The sequence below is a fragment of the Mandrillus leucophaeus genome, unplaced genomic scaffold, assembly GCF_000951045.1.
Source record: "Mandrillus leucophaeus isolate KB7577 unplaced genomic scaffold, Mleu.le_1.0 Scaffold36, whole genome shotgun sequence".
Classification (NCBI taxonomy): domain Eukaryota; kingdom Metazoa; phylum Chordata; class Mammalia; order Primates; family Cercopithecidae; genus Mandrillus; species Mandrillus leucophaeus.
Window position 1 is genome coordinate 6,811,100 of NW_012103809.1, and position 19,474 is coordinate 6,830,573.

At 45.4% G+C, this 19,474-nt stretch overlaps 1 protein-coding gene across 1 annotated transcript in view; it reads left to right on the forward strand.

Moving 5' to 3' along the window:
* Nucleotides 1–19,474, forward strand: part of PHACTR1 (phosphatase and actin regulator 1) — a 552,716-nt gene that overhangs the window by 495,318 nt on the left and 37,924 nt on the right. The window contains 1 exon segment of the mRNA XM_011989667.1: nt 11,213–11,534. Coding sequence (XP_011845057.1) covers nt 11,213–11,534 — 322 coding nt within the window.

The window sequence follows — 19,474 nt, forward strand, 5'->3', positions numbered from 1 at the left end:
AAAAGAGAGCAGTTCCCTGGCAATTAATAATGTGTAATTTTATTGAAAAAAAAAACTAACTGAATTACATGCCCTGCAAGGGTGACGTGCCTAAATGACTCAGTTAGCTGGAGAGTGACTGTCATCTCTAGTCCTTCCCTACTCATGGCCATCTTCCCAGGGTACATTTAATAATGCATTGTATATTTCAAAATTGCTAAGACAGAAGATTTTAAATGTTTCACTGCCAAAACGTGCTAAGTGTGTAAGGTGATGGATTTGTTAATTAGCCTGATTTAATCGTCCCACATTACAAATATGTATCAAAATGTCATCCCATGAATATCTACAATTATTATTTGTCTAGTACAAATGTTTTTTAAAAAATTAATGTTTCTTTGTGGAAAGTGGCTCTGAAACTAAGTCAGCTGAGGGTGCCAGGGTTGTGTATGTTCTCATGGCCCTTGAGGTTATGATTCCAGATCTGAGGACGGTCCTCACAAAGACCAGGTGTCTGCTGTGGTTTTCACATGCTGACCTGGCTTGGAAGGGAAAGCCAGGTTTGGGACATTTCACAAAAATAACATTTTTTCATTACTCTTGTTTCCCTCGACATCATCCCTCTCACCACAAGGGGTCAGTCAGCACATTTTGCCTTCCACCAAGGCAAAACGCCAGGCAAGGTGATCATCCCTAGGCAGGCCTGGTGTTCTGAAGGAACTGATGGAGCCCCTGTTGAGCTCTTTTTTGCAGCCAAGGGGAATCCGATTTAGTAGATTAGTGATGCTGGACTCTCATTTCTGTTCCAAATATACTGCCAATAGGCCCTTTATACCTTCAGGTGCAGTACCTATATCTAAGGTTAAGTAATTAAAGGAGATAAGTAATTCCCACTCACTGCAATCAGTTGGCAAATGACTGAGACAATCTTGCATCACGTTTATTCATTAGGCACTAAGTGCTGTGCTCATTGACAAGTAACTGTTGATACAGCAGCAGTTACAAATGGGCCTCTATAGCAGGTGCTGATTAAAAAGTTCATTTGTGGCTGGACGTGGTGGCTCACGCCTGTAATCCCAGCACCTCGGGAGGCTGAAATGAGTGGATCACCTGAGGTCAGGAGTTGGCGACCAGCCTTGTCACCATAGTGAAACCCCATCTCTACTGAAATACAAAGATTTGCTGGGCGTGGTGGCAAGCACCTGTAATCCCAGCTACTCAGGAGGCTGAAGCATGAAAATTGCTTGAACCCAGAAGGCGGAGGTTGCAGTGAACCGAGATCGCACTACTGCACTCCAGCCTGGACAACAGAGAGAGACACCGTCTCAATTTAAAAAAAAAAAAAAAGTTCATTTGTGGTGGTGAGAAGAGAGGCTAGAGGTGTATTTATTTAGCCCACACTTATTCCATGTGTAGGCTACAGCCATACGGCACGAGGACCGACTTTAGAAGTCATCTTTGCTTTTTCTTTCCTTGTCTGAAGTCATAAGCCAGGGCTGTGTCATGTTTGGAAATACAGCCCTCTTGGGTTTTATGGTTCTGTGACATTCACGGTTTGGGTTTATTTTCCTCGTTCTCTGCAACTGGTCGTTTTTGCTTCTTCCACTCCATCAACGGAGACAGTTTTATGAATACACTGCATCTCAATCAGTCTGGCTGCCGAAACAAGTCAGCAAGCAGAGAGCTCTGCGTGTGTCCTGGCAGGAGCAGCCACCATCATCATTAGAAAGGCAAGAGGTAGCGCGTGTACTCCAACAATTAATAAATATCGTGCATCTGATAGATGCAAAACCATTTATTCAGTGAGGTGCTATCAAGGGAAAAGAGGCATTTTTATCCCAGGATATTTAGCGGTAAAGAGACTAAATCCCAGGAAGGTTAGATGTCTTCCTCAGGTAGTTAAAAGCAAAGCGTGCAGGTTTTCAGACTCCTAGGTCATCCACTAGTTTTTATTTCTTTTTTTTTCTTTTTCTTTTTTTTTTTTTTTTGGAGACAGAGTCTCACTCTGTGCCCAGGGTGGAGTACAGTGGTACAATCTCGGCTCACTGCAACCTCCGCTTCCCAGGTTCAAGCGATTCTCCTGCCTCAGCTTCCCAAGTAGCTGGGACTACAGGCATGCGCCACTGCACCCAGCTAATTTTTGTACTTTTTTTAGACACAGGGTTTCACCATGTTGGTCAGGCTGGTCTCGAACTCCTGACCTCGTGATCTGCCTGCCTCGGCCTCCCAAAGTACTGGGATTACAGGCTTGACCCACTGCACCCGGCCCCATTCACTAGTTTTCAATACTGATGTAGTGCAGTGTGCATCAGAACAATGCACTGAAATCTAGAAACCTCTGCTGGAGCGTTTCGTGGTGGTGTTTTGTTGGAAGCCTGGAGAACCGCCGTGGTAGTCCTTTGCAAGCCTCTCTGCTCTACTATCAATTCACTTTCCAATCACCTCTGCTTTTTTCCACTGCCTACTTATGATACTACCACCACATGTTAAACACTCTGTTGTTTTTTTGGCTTCTACCTTCCCACCCCAGGCTGGAAAGCATCAGGATAGGTGGATTTTCAGAAGTGTGGTGAAAGCCCTATTAGCAGCACTGCAGCTATATAAGGTACTCTGCAATTTACCAAGCATGTTCACGTGATCCCGTCTGACCCTCCAAACAACCTATGGCAGAGGTGGGGAATGTATCAGGATGTTTGTCTCAGAATCAAGACTACATTTGTTCAACTCCTGTGGTGCATCAAGGAGTGTACTGGGGGTATTTTATTCTCAGGCCTTCTGCTAACCTATATGGAGACTTTGTAAAATTAGAGCAAGTGCCCTGTAGCGGATGCCCCTTCCTCTAGAGTGACTCAGCCCCGTGCCAGGGCAGGCCTCGAGCTAGATTTCAACCCTAAGTTCCCCTCAGCACCTTACATGGAGCGTGTAGTTATAAATCTATTTACTTCTCCTTACAGATCTATACTGTGGACAATACTCCCTTTCTACAGATGAGAAAACCTGAGGCTCAGGAAACCTAAATGTGTTAGGAAGAGTAACAAAGTTTCTTGGTCTTGGAGCTGTACTTAAACCCCAGCTCTTCTGAGTTCTAAGCCAGTGGTGGTTTCACCAGGACATTCTGCCCTCGGCCCACAGCAGAATCCTCTGCACCTCCATCCCAGCCCTCCCAGAGCAGTGCTGGGATGAATCTCCTCTTCCAGAAGGCTCTAGGCATTTGTCGTTTTGCCTATGGAGGGAGTAGCCTCTTCAGAAAGGAATGCCTCTTTCAGGGGTGCTTCTCAGACTTGATAGATCAGCGTCCCCTGGGGATCTTGTCAGAGGGTCTGGGCTGGGCCCTGAGCATCTGCATTTCTGATAAGGTCCCAGGCCATGTGGCTCCTGCTAGTCCGTGGACCACACTTTGACTAGCAGACCCTTAATATAGCAGAAACCCGTCACTAATTTCCACCTTTTCCCATTGCCCTGAAGACATGATGAAAAGATAAAGAAGTGTTTATTGGGCATCTACTATGCACTAGACTCAGTTCATTCTAACAGGTAAAATGGGAGGAAATAGCCACGCTCAGTGAAATTTAATAATTACTACATCACACATACCCCTTGCAAGGAAAAATCAGCAACAAGTTAAGAAAAATGAAAGGGAATGAATTGACTCAAGAGGCAATGCTGTGACACAGGAAAGCATGAGGCCTTGGGAGTCCTGTGGGCAGGCACCTCAGCCAGCCTCGGGAGGATGGGCTTCCTGAAGGAGACAATTAATAATGAGGATGGTGATAGCATCAAGAATTACGGTTACTCTCTGTGGAATAACTGTCTGGAGTGTCTGGAGTGTCAGACGCTATGCCACACAGTTTATGTACTTTATTTAATTTTACAATGGTCCTGTAACACAGGGGTGTCCAACCTTTTGGCTTCCCTGGGCCACACTGGAAGAAAAAGAATTGTCTTGGGCTACACATAAAATATAAACATTAACGATACCTGATGAGCAAAAAAAAAGAAAGAAAAAAAGGAAAGAAAAGAAAAAAGATTCATGCATAAATCTCATCGTGTTTTAAGAAAGTCTACGAATTTGTGTCGGGCCACATTCAAGGCCGTCCTGGGTTGCATGCATGCCGCCCACTGGACAACCTTGCCATAACACATTATTTCACAGATTGGAAAACTGAACATCAAAAAGATTAAGCAATTTGCTGAAGCCAACAGAACTGAATCGGTGCATGATTTTATAGTGTATCTTATACTTTTTAGCCCAATAAATTTTGGTAACGATTTTATGCCTCTGTGCCCAATAAGAACTTGCAGCACCAAGTGTCAATTCCATCCAGGTAGATCAGAGTGATCTGGGAGTTTGTTTACAAAGCAGATTCCTGGGCACCACTGTGGACCTACTGAATCTGAACTCTGAAGGTGAGGCCCAGGAATCTGCCTCTCCCAAGCTTCCCTAATGAGACTGATGAAACACTACTTTAAGAAATTGGCTGCTGGGAGCAGTGGCTCACGCCTGTAATCCCAGCACTTTGGGAGGCCAAGGCAGGTAGATCATGAGGTCAGGAGTTCAAGACCAGCCAGGCCAACATGGTGAAGCCCCATCTCTACTAAAAATACAAAAAATTAGCCGGGCATGGTGGTGTGTGCCTGTAATCCCAGCTACTCGGGAGGCTGAAGCAGAATTGCTTGAACCCGGGAGGTGGAGGTTGCAGTGAACCAAGATCACACCACTGCACTCCAGCCTAGGTGATAAAGTGAGACTCGATCTGGGAAAAAAAAAAAAAAATTGACATTCTGAAAAGTGGGTGCCATGCAGTAGAATCCTGATTTACCCAATTCCCTTTGTCATCCTCATTATAAAAATGTAATAGCCTCACTAAACAGAAATGGGTACTAGGGATATATTTCTTGGTTTGTTTAGTAAATGTACAGAGTGCACACAGGGTAAATAAAACATCAGAAAGAAGGCAGAGGAACCTAAATGCATTGAATCGATATGTAGGAAAAGCTAATCACTTGATGAAGTACTTGTTGCTTGACACAAAATTTTGAAGAAAGACTCTTTTTGCAAACTTGTCTAAAACATCCTTAAAGTTTAGACAAGATATAGATAGAAATAGAATAAAAGATTTTATTTCTATAGATAGAAATAAAATAGAAAAATTCACCCACAAGGGTTTTAGACATCTTATCATTTACAAAAGGCTCAATGACAACTGATTTTTATAAAACTCGATTGAAAGTGCCATTCGACAAATTGGTTTAAGAAGTATCCTTTAATTGCACATTCTAAATGTGGACAAGATAATCATTAGGTGAATAGATTTTAGGCAAATTGGCTTTTAGTAAATTGGTTTAGGAAAAATTGGTCTTTTACTTTTTACATGTTGGGGGCATAGAAATAGAGTCTGGAAATTATCCCAGTGACCCCCCCAAGGATGGACACTGGTCCAGACGCTGGATGGAACTGATGCATCCTGACCTCGAGTGCTTCAGTATCCCTGCCTCAGGCAGCACCATACACCAAGCAGTTTAGCACCCTGAGCCAATGATTCTCAGCTCCTTGTGTGGGCTGAGCATTTGGGGAGCATCTTTCTTTTTTTTTTTCCTTTTCTTTTCTTTTCTTTTTTTATTTTGAGACAGAGTCTCACTCTGTCGCCCAGGCTGGAGTGCAGTGGCTCAATCTCGGCTCACTGCAACCTCCACCTCCCAAGTTCAAGCGATACTCCTGCCTCAGCCTCCCGAGTAGCTGGGATTACAGTCGTGCGGCACCACGCCCAGCTAATTTTTGTATTTTTAGTAGAGACAGGGTCAAAGTGCTGGGATTACAGGCATGTGCCGCCACTGTGCCTGGTCAGGAAGCATCTTAAATCCAAATGTCTGGTCCAAAGATTCTGGTTCAGTAGGTCCAAAGTAAAGCCCAGGAACATGAAGTTGCATCAGGCAAATATTACAGGTGTTGCAAGGACTCTGCTCTAAGAAATAGCGCCCTTTTCTTCAGAGAAAAGGGCAAAAGTAAGAGGCCAAGAGTTATTTTTGACTGTGGCTTTTTAGAAATGCAATGCTGGGCCAGATGGCCAGGACAGGGTGGCCTTCCACTTTGGGAGGATGAGGTGGGTGGATCACCTGAGGTCAGGAGTTTGAGAGCAGCCTGGTCAACATGGTGAAGCCCCATCTCTACTAAAAATAAAAACAAAATTAAAAAAATAAAAAATCGGCCAGGTGTGGTGGTGGGCACCTGTAGTCCCAGCTAATCAGAGGCTGAGGCAGGAGAATCACTTGAACAGCCCAGGAGGGGGAGGTTGCAGTGGACCGAGCTTGCATCATTGCACTCTTGCCTGGGCAACAAGAGCGAAACTCTGTCTCAAAAGAAAAGAAGAAAAGAAAGAAAGAAATTCACTGCTGGACCCAATCTAGAATCCCTAAGAAGAGGAATGAGCGTCCGTGTGATTCTGAGGCACCCCCCTAGCCCTGGGCCTGAGGACCTCAGGGCAGTGAGCACATTCTATCACTGCCCAGTCTCAGAGTCCTGCTGCAGCGCATGTACGAGGAGCCATCCGGGAGCTAGTTGGGAAGACAAGGCTGACCCAAATGGAGCCAGCAGTAACCAGCACAAAACAGAGCCAAATTCCCTGGCGTTGCCGACCACCTGGGTTGTAGGAGTTAAGGGAGGCGAGGCTGCCAGAGGAAAGTGAGTCTTCGTTTGCTGCTTGAAGGGCAAATGCAGTTTTTATAATCAAGGAATAGGAAGGCATTTCAGGAGGTGAGTACAGCGAAGGCCCTGAAGAGAGAAGGAGCATGGTTGTCGGGAAACCCAGAGGCCAGAGTGGACGAGAGAGATGTAAGTGGGAGACTTTTAGTAGAGCTCAGACAGAGTCACGCTTGGATCTGCAACATGGACTGAGCGTGGAGCCATCATGGACCTCACGCATGCCCAGCATGTACTGTAGGGAGATAGATATCTGGTACAGAGTGGGGACAGATCAGAGGGCTTTGTCCCCAGTGGGGATAAAGAGATCACATTATCCACATGATAAGAGAAGATGAGTGTCCTAGGCTGGTGTAGTGGTCAAGAAGCCAGAGAATACAGAAGTTTGAGTGGGAAAGGAAGATAAAAGCTTAGATGGAAGTTCAGAATGACATAATATGCAGCTGGTTCCAAATCGTGCCACTAGTTATGTTATGGGGAATGACTTGGTGTTAAGATGTTGTAAAAATATGCAAATAGGCATTGCTGCTCTAACAAAGACATGAGCTGCCCAGCCTCTCCTCAGTTATCCACAATGTTAGGGAAAGATAGGGACTGCATGGCTAATTCACAGAAAGCAGGTAATTCCACCTGATTTTAGCCTTTTCCTCACTTTCGTTAATTTTATGAAATCCACTAAGCCAAAAATGATTTTAAATGATTCACTTTTATTCTCTGCCTTTCTTTAATTCATAGCCATGTGCATCAAAACAACCAGAAAGGAGATGTAGCAGGAAAGTAGGAGGCGGGTTCTCCACGGCCCCAGCATGCCTTTCCTGGAACTATAAGAATAACCATCTCCACTAACTTGGTCCAGTTGGCCTTTTTTCTCTTGCCTGTTTTCATAGAATTGCTGGGGCTCACTTGGCCAGTTTTCTAGTGATTAAACCAAGTAGGTTTTGCTATGAAAGTAGTCACAGGAAGTAGTGGAATGTTATAAGAAGCTATTGATTAACAAGATGGGCAGAACTCAGTATAATCACTGCCCCTTCCTAGGCAGAGAATTCCACTCTGCCCTCCTGGTTCTTTCTCCTGACCTAGCAAATGAGCACCTACCTGCCTTAGAGAACCAGAGTTTTCAAATGAAGGACTATGGGTTAAGGGTCCTGGAGCAAAATCCTTAACACTTCAGGACATATTGCATTTGCTAGGTTTGCACTGAAGCTTCTTTTTTTTTTTTTTTTTGAGGCAGAGTTTCCCTAACCCAGGCTGGAGTGCAATGGTACAATCTTGGCTCACTGCAAAGTCCACCTCTCGGGTTTAAGTGATTCTCCTGACTCAGCCTCCCAAGTAGCTGGGATTACAGGCGCCTGCCACCACGCCTGGCTAATTTTGCATTTTTAGTAGAGATGGGGTTTCACCATGTTGGTCAGGCTGGTCTCGAACTCCTGACCTCAAGTAATCCACCCGCCCCGGCCTCCCGAAGTGCTGGGATTACAGGTGTGGACCACTGTGTCCACCTGCACTGAAGCTTCTAAGAGCCGTGTAAGTGGATCCTTCAGTAAGAGGAACTGGACAATGGTGTTGAGTTTTTCTGTGTCTCAGCACTTTGGAACTAGCTAGCACTGCCTGTTAAGTTCCTGAATGTGGTGACTTTGCACCATGTGCATGAGGGGTCACAATGAACAGGATAAGCCCTTGGGAATGAATATGCGGAAGCCTTGTGGTTATGACTGGTTTGCATTCTGGTGTTGGGGAGCAATCTTATCAGGCCCCCTGAAATGATTTTTCACATGAATTTTCTGTGTCTTAGCTGTAGGATCAGTCCATACGCCACAACTGCGTGATCCTAAAATTGTAATCCATTTCAGGCTCATATGTCCCTCCTAGAGTATCTATTTCTGGGGAAGGTGTGAATTCATCCCACAGCAGAGCATCGTAACTTTGGCTCATTCTGTAAACACGATTTGCGTCTCTTGTAATGTGAGCTGGGCACTGAAAAAGATGCTGAGGTTTGAGATACAATAATAAATTACACACCGTCACTGTTCTCCAGGAAAGGAGACAGTTGTGTAAACAGGAAGTGCAGCATAGTGTCTTCAGAGAGCCTGTTTCGTCATCTGCAAACATGAGATAATAATGGCATCTACCTCAGAATCGTTGTAAGGATTCAACTGGTTGGAATACAAAGAGCCCTTAGAACAGTATCTGGCACATAGTAAGCAGGATAGAAGTCTTGATTATCATGACTGTCATCATTCCTGCTATCATCATTAACACGATTAACGCGGACATAATGTACATCCACGTTCCCACTCTCTTTCCACAGAGGGGGAAGAGAGATGATCAAGGAAGGCTTTTCAGGGGGGATTATTTGTGAGTTGGATCTTGAAGGGCGACTAGTAATTGACCAAGAAGACAAACAGAGGAGAATATTCCAAACTGAGGGAAAGTGACATGCAAAGGCCTAGGTTTATGGAAATATCAGGCAGTTTAGGAAACTCAGCAGTTCAGGAGTGAGGGTGGATGGTATGGGTAATGGTGAGAAAAGTGGGCTGGAACTAAAAAGGAGGTGGGGAAGACGTGAGTGCTTCTCTTCTGTTCCTTAGTGACAGGGAGAGGCATCTGTGGAAGGTGAGGATCCTGGAGAGGCTGGGGAAGACTGCAGCAGCTCTTGGGAGAATGGCCAAGGCCACCTGGTCAACTTTGTTGAGGTTGGAGACCCTGAATCCATGGGCCACCAAATAAGTAGAATCCATAGGAGAAGAGTGATCTGGGCCATAGGAGAGATTCTGCTCTGGCTTTTCGGGTGCCATGGGTAAGGTTATTTCCAACTGAGGGAACCAGAGAAGACTTCATAGAGGTATAATGTGGACATGAAGAGATGAACCAAGCAGCAGCCAGCCCATGGAAGGCCTTGAATGATGTATCAGGAAGGTTTAGTCCGTGGATTGGTTTTAAACTGAGGAGCAACGTGATCAGATTTGTGCTCTAGGAATGTCATTTTGGCAGGACTGTGAGTTAGACTGGAGGAAGTCTACATTTAAGGCAGATAGATCATTACATCCTCTGAGATGGAGAGTCAGAACTGTGTGGTGCTCCCCAGCAGGGGGTGCCAGTGCAGCACTGAGACTCCCCACTCCTCCCTGCTGTGCTTTTCCAGACCATGCTTCTCCCAGGCAAGCGTGCAATCCACAGGGTTCAACCAGGTTCCCCTCCAGTGCTAGGTGATTTCCAGAAATGTGGGGTACAGCGGCAGACTACATCTTCCCAAAAATACCCTGGGGTCTAGTCTGACCCTGAGCCCCTCAAACGTGGAGGATCTCTAGGAAGCTCAATGGCGTTGTCATGGAACCCAGCAGTTGGTCCTAGAGTCCAGCAGCCTAGAGTCCCCTGCGGGAGCCTCCTTACTGTTTCAGCAGCCCACACTTGCCTGGGCCCACCTCTCCAGCAGTCACTCTCACTCCTGCCCCAGTCGTGCACCCAAACCAGGATCTGCAAAAGCTAATCTTCACAAAGCATCCTCTCAAGGCAGGATGGTCATCCCTAGGTGACAGAAGAGGGAATTAAGGTTGGCAGCAGTAAAGGCACTTGCAGAGTGACATGGTGTTGGTGGACTTGACCCTAGGGCTGGCTTTAAATCCCGTCCCTGTTGGGAAGTTCCAGCTTTGAAAGGATCTGTTCACATCATAATGGCAAAATTGTAGACATATTTTGTAGCCTGGCATGTCTCGGTCTGTTTTGTGTTGCTGTAACAATACCTGGGGCTAGGTAATTAATGAAGAAAAGAGATTTCTTTAGTTCACAGTTCTGCAGACTGGGAATTATGAGAAACATTGTGCTTCTGGTGAGGGCCTCTGGCTGCTTCCACCTATGGAGGAAAGCGGAAGGGGAGCTGGTATGTGCAGAGAGCATATGGCAAGAGAGGAAGCAAAGGAGAGAAACTGAGGAACCCAGACTCTTTTTAACAACCCACCCTCCCTTGGGAACTAATCCATTCCTGGGAGAGCTAGAACTCATTCACACCCACCACTAACCTATTCATGAGGGATCCACACCCGTGACCCAGGCGCCTCCCACTAGGCCCCACCTGTTAAAGGTTCTACCTCCTGACATCCTTACATTGACAATTAAATTTCACCATGAGTTTTTGCAGGGACAAACTGCATCCAAACCATAGTTTGGCATATCCTAGCAAAGGTTTCCTTGATGGTCCATGGGTGTCCATGAGCAGAAGAGCTCGTCACATGCCTCCTTCCTCCTGCCTCACTATCTGGGCTGCTCCCAAGTCTCTGTTTGACATACTGTGCATTAGACACCACTAATGTCTGGGTTCCTGAAGGCCCGTACGGCCAGTGCAAGTGCACTTGGAGTAGGAAACAAGAGTCAATGGATGCTTGCTGAATAGCACTCATCATGCTGGTGTCTCCAGTTGACACATTTTACCTAAGAGGCCCACCTCAATGGCCACAGTTTCCAGGTGAGCGCATCTGGTGTTCTGGGTTTCTTCTGATGCCCCCTAACTCACATCTCCCTCTCACCCTCTTTCTGCCGTAGATCCTGGCGCCCCTGTGAAATTGCCTTGTCTGCCAGTGAAACTGTCGCCTCCGCTACCTCCAAAGAAAGTCATGATCTGTATGCCCGTGGGGGGGCCAGACCTCTCACTGGTGTCCTACACAGCCCAGAAGAGCGGCCAGCAGGGCGTGGCCCAGCATCACCACACTGTCCTGCCCTCCCAGATCCAGCACCAGCTGCAGTATGGCAGCCATGGCCAGCACCTCCCCTCCACCACCGGCTCCCTCCCCATGCACCCCTCGGGCTGCAGGATGATAGACGAGCTCAACAAAACGCTGGCCATGACCATGCAGAGGCTGGAAAGGTAAAAGTGGGCACCAGGAGGGAAGACGGGAGGAGAGGGATTGGCTGGGGAGGGGGGCTTAGGGATTTGGAACATGACTTAGGAATATGAACAAGGGGTCATCCCCACTGGGGGGGAAATATTTGAAAGTTAAATGAGACAAAAAACTGAAAGTCAAAGCGTGGAAGAAGAAAAATGTTGCCAATTGTAAAGCTCTAGAATAATCACATTTATCCGAAAGAAAACTAACATTCATATATATGTATATGCTTATATATACACACAGTCCTCAGTGTCATCAGTAGGTTCATGAAAATTGCAACTTCAATAAAATAAAATCTCACAAAACCAATTTAACCATAGACTAATTGATACAAACAAGACTTAAGTTCCTACAGCATATTTCTGGTCACAAAAATATCACCAAACTTATTAATAAAGACCAGAACACTTCTAATATTAAACATTGAAATAAATGTGAGCTGTACGTACGTTTAAGAAAGATTAATAAAAACAAGGTAGGTGATTACCCAATTATTCCTGTTCAGGGTGGTGGCTAGCCAGAGCGTGTCCCAGCAGCCCAGGGCACAAGGCGAGATCTGGCCCTGGTCAGACATCATCCCCTCGCAGGGCGCACTCACACCCATACCCACACCCACACTCACTCAGACGTAGGACAGTGTAGACACGCCGTTTCACCTGACATGTACATCTTAGGGATGTGAGAGGAAACCTGAGTACATGGAGAAAACCCATGCAGTCGTGGGGAGAACGTGCAAACTCCACACAGACGATGGCCCAAGCTGGGAATCAGTTTTTGTTTTTTGTTTTTTTTCTCGTCAATGTTATGGTAAAATGACATTGAACGAAATTACCGTATTCAAGGACCTGCTGTATATCCATCTTTGCATACATGTGAGTGTATACACATATACACATCCGTACACACACACATGCACGCACAAATTACGTCTCTATAAGCATTAACATTTTGTGAAAAAATGTATACATAGTCATTAATAGCATTTATTCCTGGGGTGGAGAAATGGGGAGAAAATACTTTTATATTTCATATCTTTCTATACTACTTTTTAATTCTGTGAATATGACTTTTATGATACTCAAAAGAATTCAAATGTAAAATAAGAAAAGATGAGGGTTGGCAGGTGTTGGAGGGAAACAGGAGGGCTGGGGAAGATGGGAAGATACACCTTGTTCTTGCTGATGGAGGAAGCAGAGTCCCACGCTCTGATTATATGCGCATGTGCCACTAATATTTGGCCATTATCAAGGCAGCTCCCTCTTTCACCAGAATCTGCCTCCAATCGCTCTTCTGGGAGAGTTGCAAAGATGACCCCACAGGCAGGCCTGCAGCCACGACCCTAACTCACCACCGCCTAGGGAGATCTTTCAAACTGGTTCTCAATTACTCTTGATCGTGTGTGCACGCATGATCATGTGTGTGTGTGTGTTCAAATACCGCCACCTACCTCTCATCCAAGAAGGGACTGGGATTTCCCACTGGGGCTCTGAGGCGCAGTGCTTGACTGAGTGCCCTGGTGTGATAAAAAGAGAGTGTGTCTATGAGGTGCAAAGGATGTGTCTGACTGGGAGCTGAATGCTTGTCCTGGAGTGGTGGCTGCTGGCCACTGGGTCCTATGGATGGAAAATGGCGGTCTGGAGGTCCCGGCGAATCACCAGAGAGCCAAAAGTGAGACGCACAGGCGGGAGCTTCAGGTTGTGTTTTCCTGCCTCTGGGCGGCTTTCTCTCCTCCTGCCTGTCAGCTGAGTGTTCTGCATTTGGGAAAGGAGCAATTCATCTGGAGGTTGCCGTGTCTAGGAATTCTGACTGGATTACTTGTTGTTAACACCTGCCCTTGCTGCAAAAGGAAAAACACAAAATTTAATTTGGCCCCTTGCTATCATTTGCAACTATTCGTTTTATTAATTAGAACAATAATAATTTAAAATGTGGGTGGCACCTTTTAATCTATTACACGTACACATTATTGTCGCTGTCATTGTCATCTTATTTAATCCTCACATCACCTACGGAAACTGAGCAGATGGAGAAACTAAGGGAGGTTCACTAAGTTCCCCAAAGCCACCTTCTCAAAGGGTGGCCCACAAATAGCTTATCTCATGTCTGCAACCATGTAAGTGCAGACATTGAGAACAAGCTTTTACATACCCTTATAGCAATATGACAGAATAATTTCATGTCTTTTGAATCTTGTCATTATAAAGGGCTTCATTATTTTTATATTTGCGTTATATTTTACAAAAGCATCAGTTTGTGATGGATTGAAAATTGAAAGAACTAAACAGTAAGAACTGTTTCTTCCCTGTAGACATTTGGAAAACACTACCCTAGGTAGTAAGTTGAGAGGCCAAGCCTCCAGCCTGGGCCTCTCCAAGTCCAGAGCTCTTTGTATTAACACACAGCTGCTTCCTAAGGACAAGTAGCAGCCAGTGTCATTGCTGCCGCCCCCAACCCCATGTCTACATGCACCCAGTAAGTTTTCATATCTCTCATGAGCTTCAGTCATCAGAAAAGATACTTAGATAGTATATTAATAAGATATTGCTAAATATGCTTCCACTTAAAATAAACACCATATTAAAAGGTTCAGTTAAACATGCTAACTGACAAGTTTTATAATATCTGTGGGTATTTGTGGGATATTTCAGTTTAATTTAGACCAATGGGTAGATCTAGTGGGATATGGGAATTTTGTGGGGGGCTGGGTATGCAGCGTGATCTCAGCTGCAGAGCCAAGGCAGTCTCTGTGCTTTGTCCCAACCCAGATTCATTTCCTCCTTCCATCTCCTTCACTTCCCACTAGAGGTCAAAGCATACGGTTGTCCTAACAGATCAACCAGGATGCAGAGATTCATGCATGCATCAGTTTGACAAGATCGCCACCCCAGAGAAAGAGTGGCCCTCTTCCCAAACAAAGATTGGAGAGATTTTTCTGAGTGTCCCCAATCATCTCCAGGAAGAATCTGAGAGTAGGCCAAGGTCACAGGCCACACTTTTCAGTGTGGGGAGGGAATCACTAGCTGTCCTGGGTAATTTCCCCCTGATTTTTACTACCTAAAAATTCTCCCTGTTGCCTGTCAACATGATTTCATTCTTGTTCTAACCAAGTTTTATACAGAAAGGAAGAATCATTTCTCTATCCTCCTGGCAATTTCCAGTGACCCCAAAAAAACTCTGCAAGAAGGGAGAAGCATTACCAAACACTCAGACATCCTGCCTTCAGAGTTCCTTGGACCGACCCCTGTTTGTGCCATTGCTGCCCCCTGAAATCTCAGAGAATGTCACCATAGGTCATTGGTCCAGACAGACAGTCCAATCCTGATGAAAAAGTTATAGGTAATGTAAAAAGTTGAATGGTGAATTAAACAGCATCAATGCCTGACACTGGACCGTACATTTGCACAAGTCATCTTATCACTGAAAGGGGCCTTGAAGACCATCCAGGTCACTGCCCACAGCAGTGTTCCTGACCATTTATCCCCTGGTCTCTTCTCCAACAGGACCTTCCACAGCTCCCAACATAGCCTGCTCCATTGTCAAGAAGGTCTGCTACAAAGTCCCCTCTCTATTAAAAGTTTTACTTATTGAAATTTGTATCTGCCCCTTGCTGATCTTACTTCTAATCTTCCTTTCCTGTAAAAGACTTTTAAATCTTTGAAGATAGCTACCATTCCCTTCATCTAAGGACTTCTCTAGATCTTATGCCATCTTGTTTGTGTTCCCCTGAGATTATACCAAATCTGCTCTGATTTATATGGAGAAGATATTGTTTTATTTATATTTTTTATTTTTGAGACAGTATCTCACTCTGGCACCCAGGCTGTAGTGCAGTGGCATGATCGTGGCTCTCTGCAGTCTCAACCTTCCAGGCTCAAGCAATTCTTCCACCTCAGCCTCCTGAGTAACTGGGACCACAGGCGCATGCCACCACGCCCAGTTAATTATTTTTTATTATATTTTGTGTAGAGATGGAGTTTTGTCATGTTGCCCAGGCTGGCATCAAACTCATGGTCTAAAGTGATCTTCCTGCCTCAGCCTTCCAAAGTTCTGGCATTACAGGTGTAAGCCATGGCACACACCCGCAGAGAAGTTCTTAGACATTACCCTGCCTAAGCCTGCTTGATGGCACTAAACAATGGTGTGTTTATTTACAGCTTTGGCTCACAAGATTTGGGGGAAGGAGCTAGAGTTCACCTGAAGCAAATTTAAAGGGTCATATTTATTCAGAATCACAGGGCTGCCCTAGGCAGTGGGGGCCAAGCTGGTGACATCACCCACCCCTACTTCAGGACCAAGTATGTGGGTTCCAGAATTAACTGCCAGAGTTTGAATCTTAGACACACCACGTATTAGCTGTGTGACCCAAAGCGTGTAGCTCAACCTCTTTTTGATTTTCATGCCTTGTCTGTAAAATAAAGATAATCATAATGCCAGCAGCCTCATTAGGGTCATTTGTGAGGATCAGATTATTTAATGAATCCAATCAGTGAGGTTATTGCATGTCACACAGTAAGCAGCTAACAAATGGTGTTGAACATTAGCCAGCATGGAAAATTTGTCTTCAGTGACTCTAGAATGGTTTTGATCCAACCTTGTTGGAGATTTTTGTTTGTTTGGGTAAGTTTCCTCAAATTAGATTATCTTCATTCCCCTCACACTTTTTGTGGTGAGCCACATCTTTTTGAAGGTGATGTTTTATCGTTTCAAATTTTTTTTTTTTTGGCGTTTAGATTTCCCCTCAACTTTCCATTCTAATAAATAACACTGCATTTTTTCACATTTTTGTACTTAAATCTTTGCTAGCCTTTACTCTTGTTTTTAAGAAACAAGCTTTTCTTAAAGTCATTAAAGAGTTGAATTCATGGTTATTTAGTGACCCCGTTGTGGAAAGACCTTTTATTTGTTTATTTTTATTTTTATTTCAATAGTTTTTGGGGAACAGGTGGTGTTTGGTTACATGGATAAGTTCTTTAGTGGTGGTTTCTGAGGTTTGGGTGCACCCATCATCTGAGAAGTGTACACTGTACCCAATGTGTAGTCTTTTATCCCTCACCTGCCTCGCACCCTTCCCCCTGAGTCCCCAGCGTCCATTATATCATTTTTATGCCTTTGTTATCATTTCAAAGATGATGCAGTGTTTTTATTTTTAAATATCTGCAGTAAGCTCCATGATCTAGTTGGCATCGATCCTAGAAGTCAGATGTAAAGTCCTAATCAGGACTCCTTTTCTTTCTGATCTTAATTCGGCTGCTCTGTTCTATGTGTTCTAGTCTCCTATTAGTAAAATGAAGGTGGAATGTGGACCCATGTTGACCCTGAAAGAATTTTAGGAAGATTCTTAATGGACTGCACTTTAAAGAAGTCTTTCCCTTCTCAATTAGAGGCAACTTCATACTCTCAGTCGCTCATGCCAAAAACCTGGAGTCACCCTTGACCCTGTCCTTTCTCTGGTCCCCCACATCTGACCGTCCGCAAATCCTATCTGGTCCACACTGTACACGCACAGGGATAAGATCAACACTTCCACGTGCTCCTGCTTCCCCGGCCTGAACCTCAGTTGGCCTTGCCTGGCTTGCTGCAGTTTCCGCCACCTGTTCTTCTGCGTCCACATCTGCTCTGCACCCTGTCCCCACCACAGCAGCCCAGGAGACAGGGTTTGAGAAAGTCAGATAGTGACTGTCTTCGTCTGCTAGGACTGCCTTTACAAAAAAACCACACACGGCCGGGCATGGTGGCTCACGCCTGTAATCCCAGCACTTTGGGAGGCCGAGGCGGGCGGATCACGACGTCAGGAGATCGAGACCATCCTGGCTAACACGGTGAAACTCCGTCTCTACTAAAAATATAAAAAATGAGCCAGGCATAGTGGCAGGCACCTGTAGTCCCAGCTACTTGGGAGGCTGAGGCAGGAGAATGGCATGAACCCAGGAGGCGGAGCTTGCAGTGAGCCCAGGCCACGCCACTGCACTCCAGCCTGGGTGACAGAGCAAGACTCCATCTCAAAAAAAAAAACAAAAAAACAAAAAAAACCACACACACACAGAATGGGTGACTTAGATGACAGAAATTTATTGTCTTTCAGTTCTGGAGGCTCGAAGTCTGAGATCAAGATGTCAGCAGGGTTTGTTTTTCCCGGGGCCTCTCTCCTTGGCTTGTATAGGTGGTGTCTTCTCTCTGTGTCCTCACGTGGTCTTCCCTCTGTGTGTGGCTGTTCCTCATCTCTGCTTATAAGGACACCAGTGATGGTGGATTAGGGCCCACACCAGTGACATCATTGTAACTCCCTCACCTCCTTAAAGACCCTACTTCCAAATACAGTCACATTCTGAGGCACTGGGACTTAGGACTTCAATGTACGAATTTATCTGGGGACACAGCTCAGCTCTTAACAATGGCCTTGCCCAAAATACTCCTGTTACCATCCAGCTCGCTAAGAGTAAAAAGCGAAATCCTCCCTGTGACCCAGAAGCCCACTCCCACTCCCCGTTCTTTTGCAAAGAAAAATCTACTTACTCTTCAAGACATGAGTAAAATACCAGGTCCTCTGTGACCCGTTCTCAGATTCTGGTACAGAACTCTGCCCTCCTGCACACACCCCTGTTGCACCCTTGCATTGGGTTATGTGTTTCTCTCTATGTTCTCTGTTTAATGTGGACAGGAACCGTCCTTGTCTCCTCATCTGCTATGGTTTGAGCATCTCTCCTCCAAAATTCAGGGGTTGAAACCTGAGTATTAATGGACTGCCCCTGTGGTCTCCCTCGCTTCATCGGCTCCCCTCTGTGTTGCTCCCTCCTCCCTCACACAGCAACCTTCCCGCCATTCTCGCACATTCTTGGACATGCTAGATGCTTCCTGATGGGGCCTTGGCACTGTCTGTTCCCCTGGATGGATTGCCCTTCCCTCAGATATCCTCAGGGCTCCTACACTCACCTGCCCCAGGTCTCTACTCAAATGTCACGTCCTCAACGAGGCCCTTCCTGTTCAAAATGGCAACCCTCCTCGCAACCCAGCCTGTTCCCCAGCTCCTTTTATTCTTATCAAAGCATTTTTCACCATCTAACATTTTATGTCTTTTGCCTTTCGTTCAGTTTGTTGCTCTTCTCACCTAATAGAACATACAGTCCACAAGGGCAGGAACTGTTTTGTTCATGGCCGTATCCAGAGTGCCTACAACAGGGCCTGGCTTATAGGTTTGAGTGAGTGAGTGAGTGAGTGAGTGAAAAAATAACTGAATGAATGGAGAGCCTCTCATAGCTACAGTGATATTCTTTCGCTTATTAATCTGCTTCCTATCGATGGATTGAGTTCTCACAAGGCATATGTTATATAAATATTAAGCAGTATTAGTGGTCTTTAACCTTTTATATTTTCTTTATTCTAACAATTTGAACTATTCCCTCTGTTTGGAATGCATTCTCTTCCATCCCATCCTCTACTACCCACAGCAGCTTCTTTCACAAAGAAAAATTCTTGTTCTTCAAGACATTATTAAAATACCAGGTCCTCTGTGATCCCTTCTCAGATTCCTATACAGAGCTCTGCCCTCCTGCACACACCCCTTTTGCATGCTTGCAGGTTATGTGTTTCTCTAGATATTCTCTCTTTAATGTGGACAAGAACCATCCTTGTCTGCCCGTATGGTATGGTTTGAGTATCTCTCTTCCAAAATTCAGGAGTTGAAACTTAATGGCCAATGTGATAGTATTAATGAGTGGGGCCTTTAAGAGATGATTAGGCCATGAGGGCTCCTCCCTCGTGAATGACATTAAGACCCTTGTGAAAGGGACTTCACACAGCAGCATAAAGCTCTCTTGGCCTTCCACCGTGGGAGGATGCTGCATTTCTCCCAGCCGGAGGATGCAGCCCTCACCAGACAGCCAAACCTGCCAGCGCCTTGATCTTGGACTTTGCAGCCCCC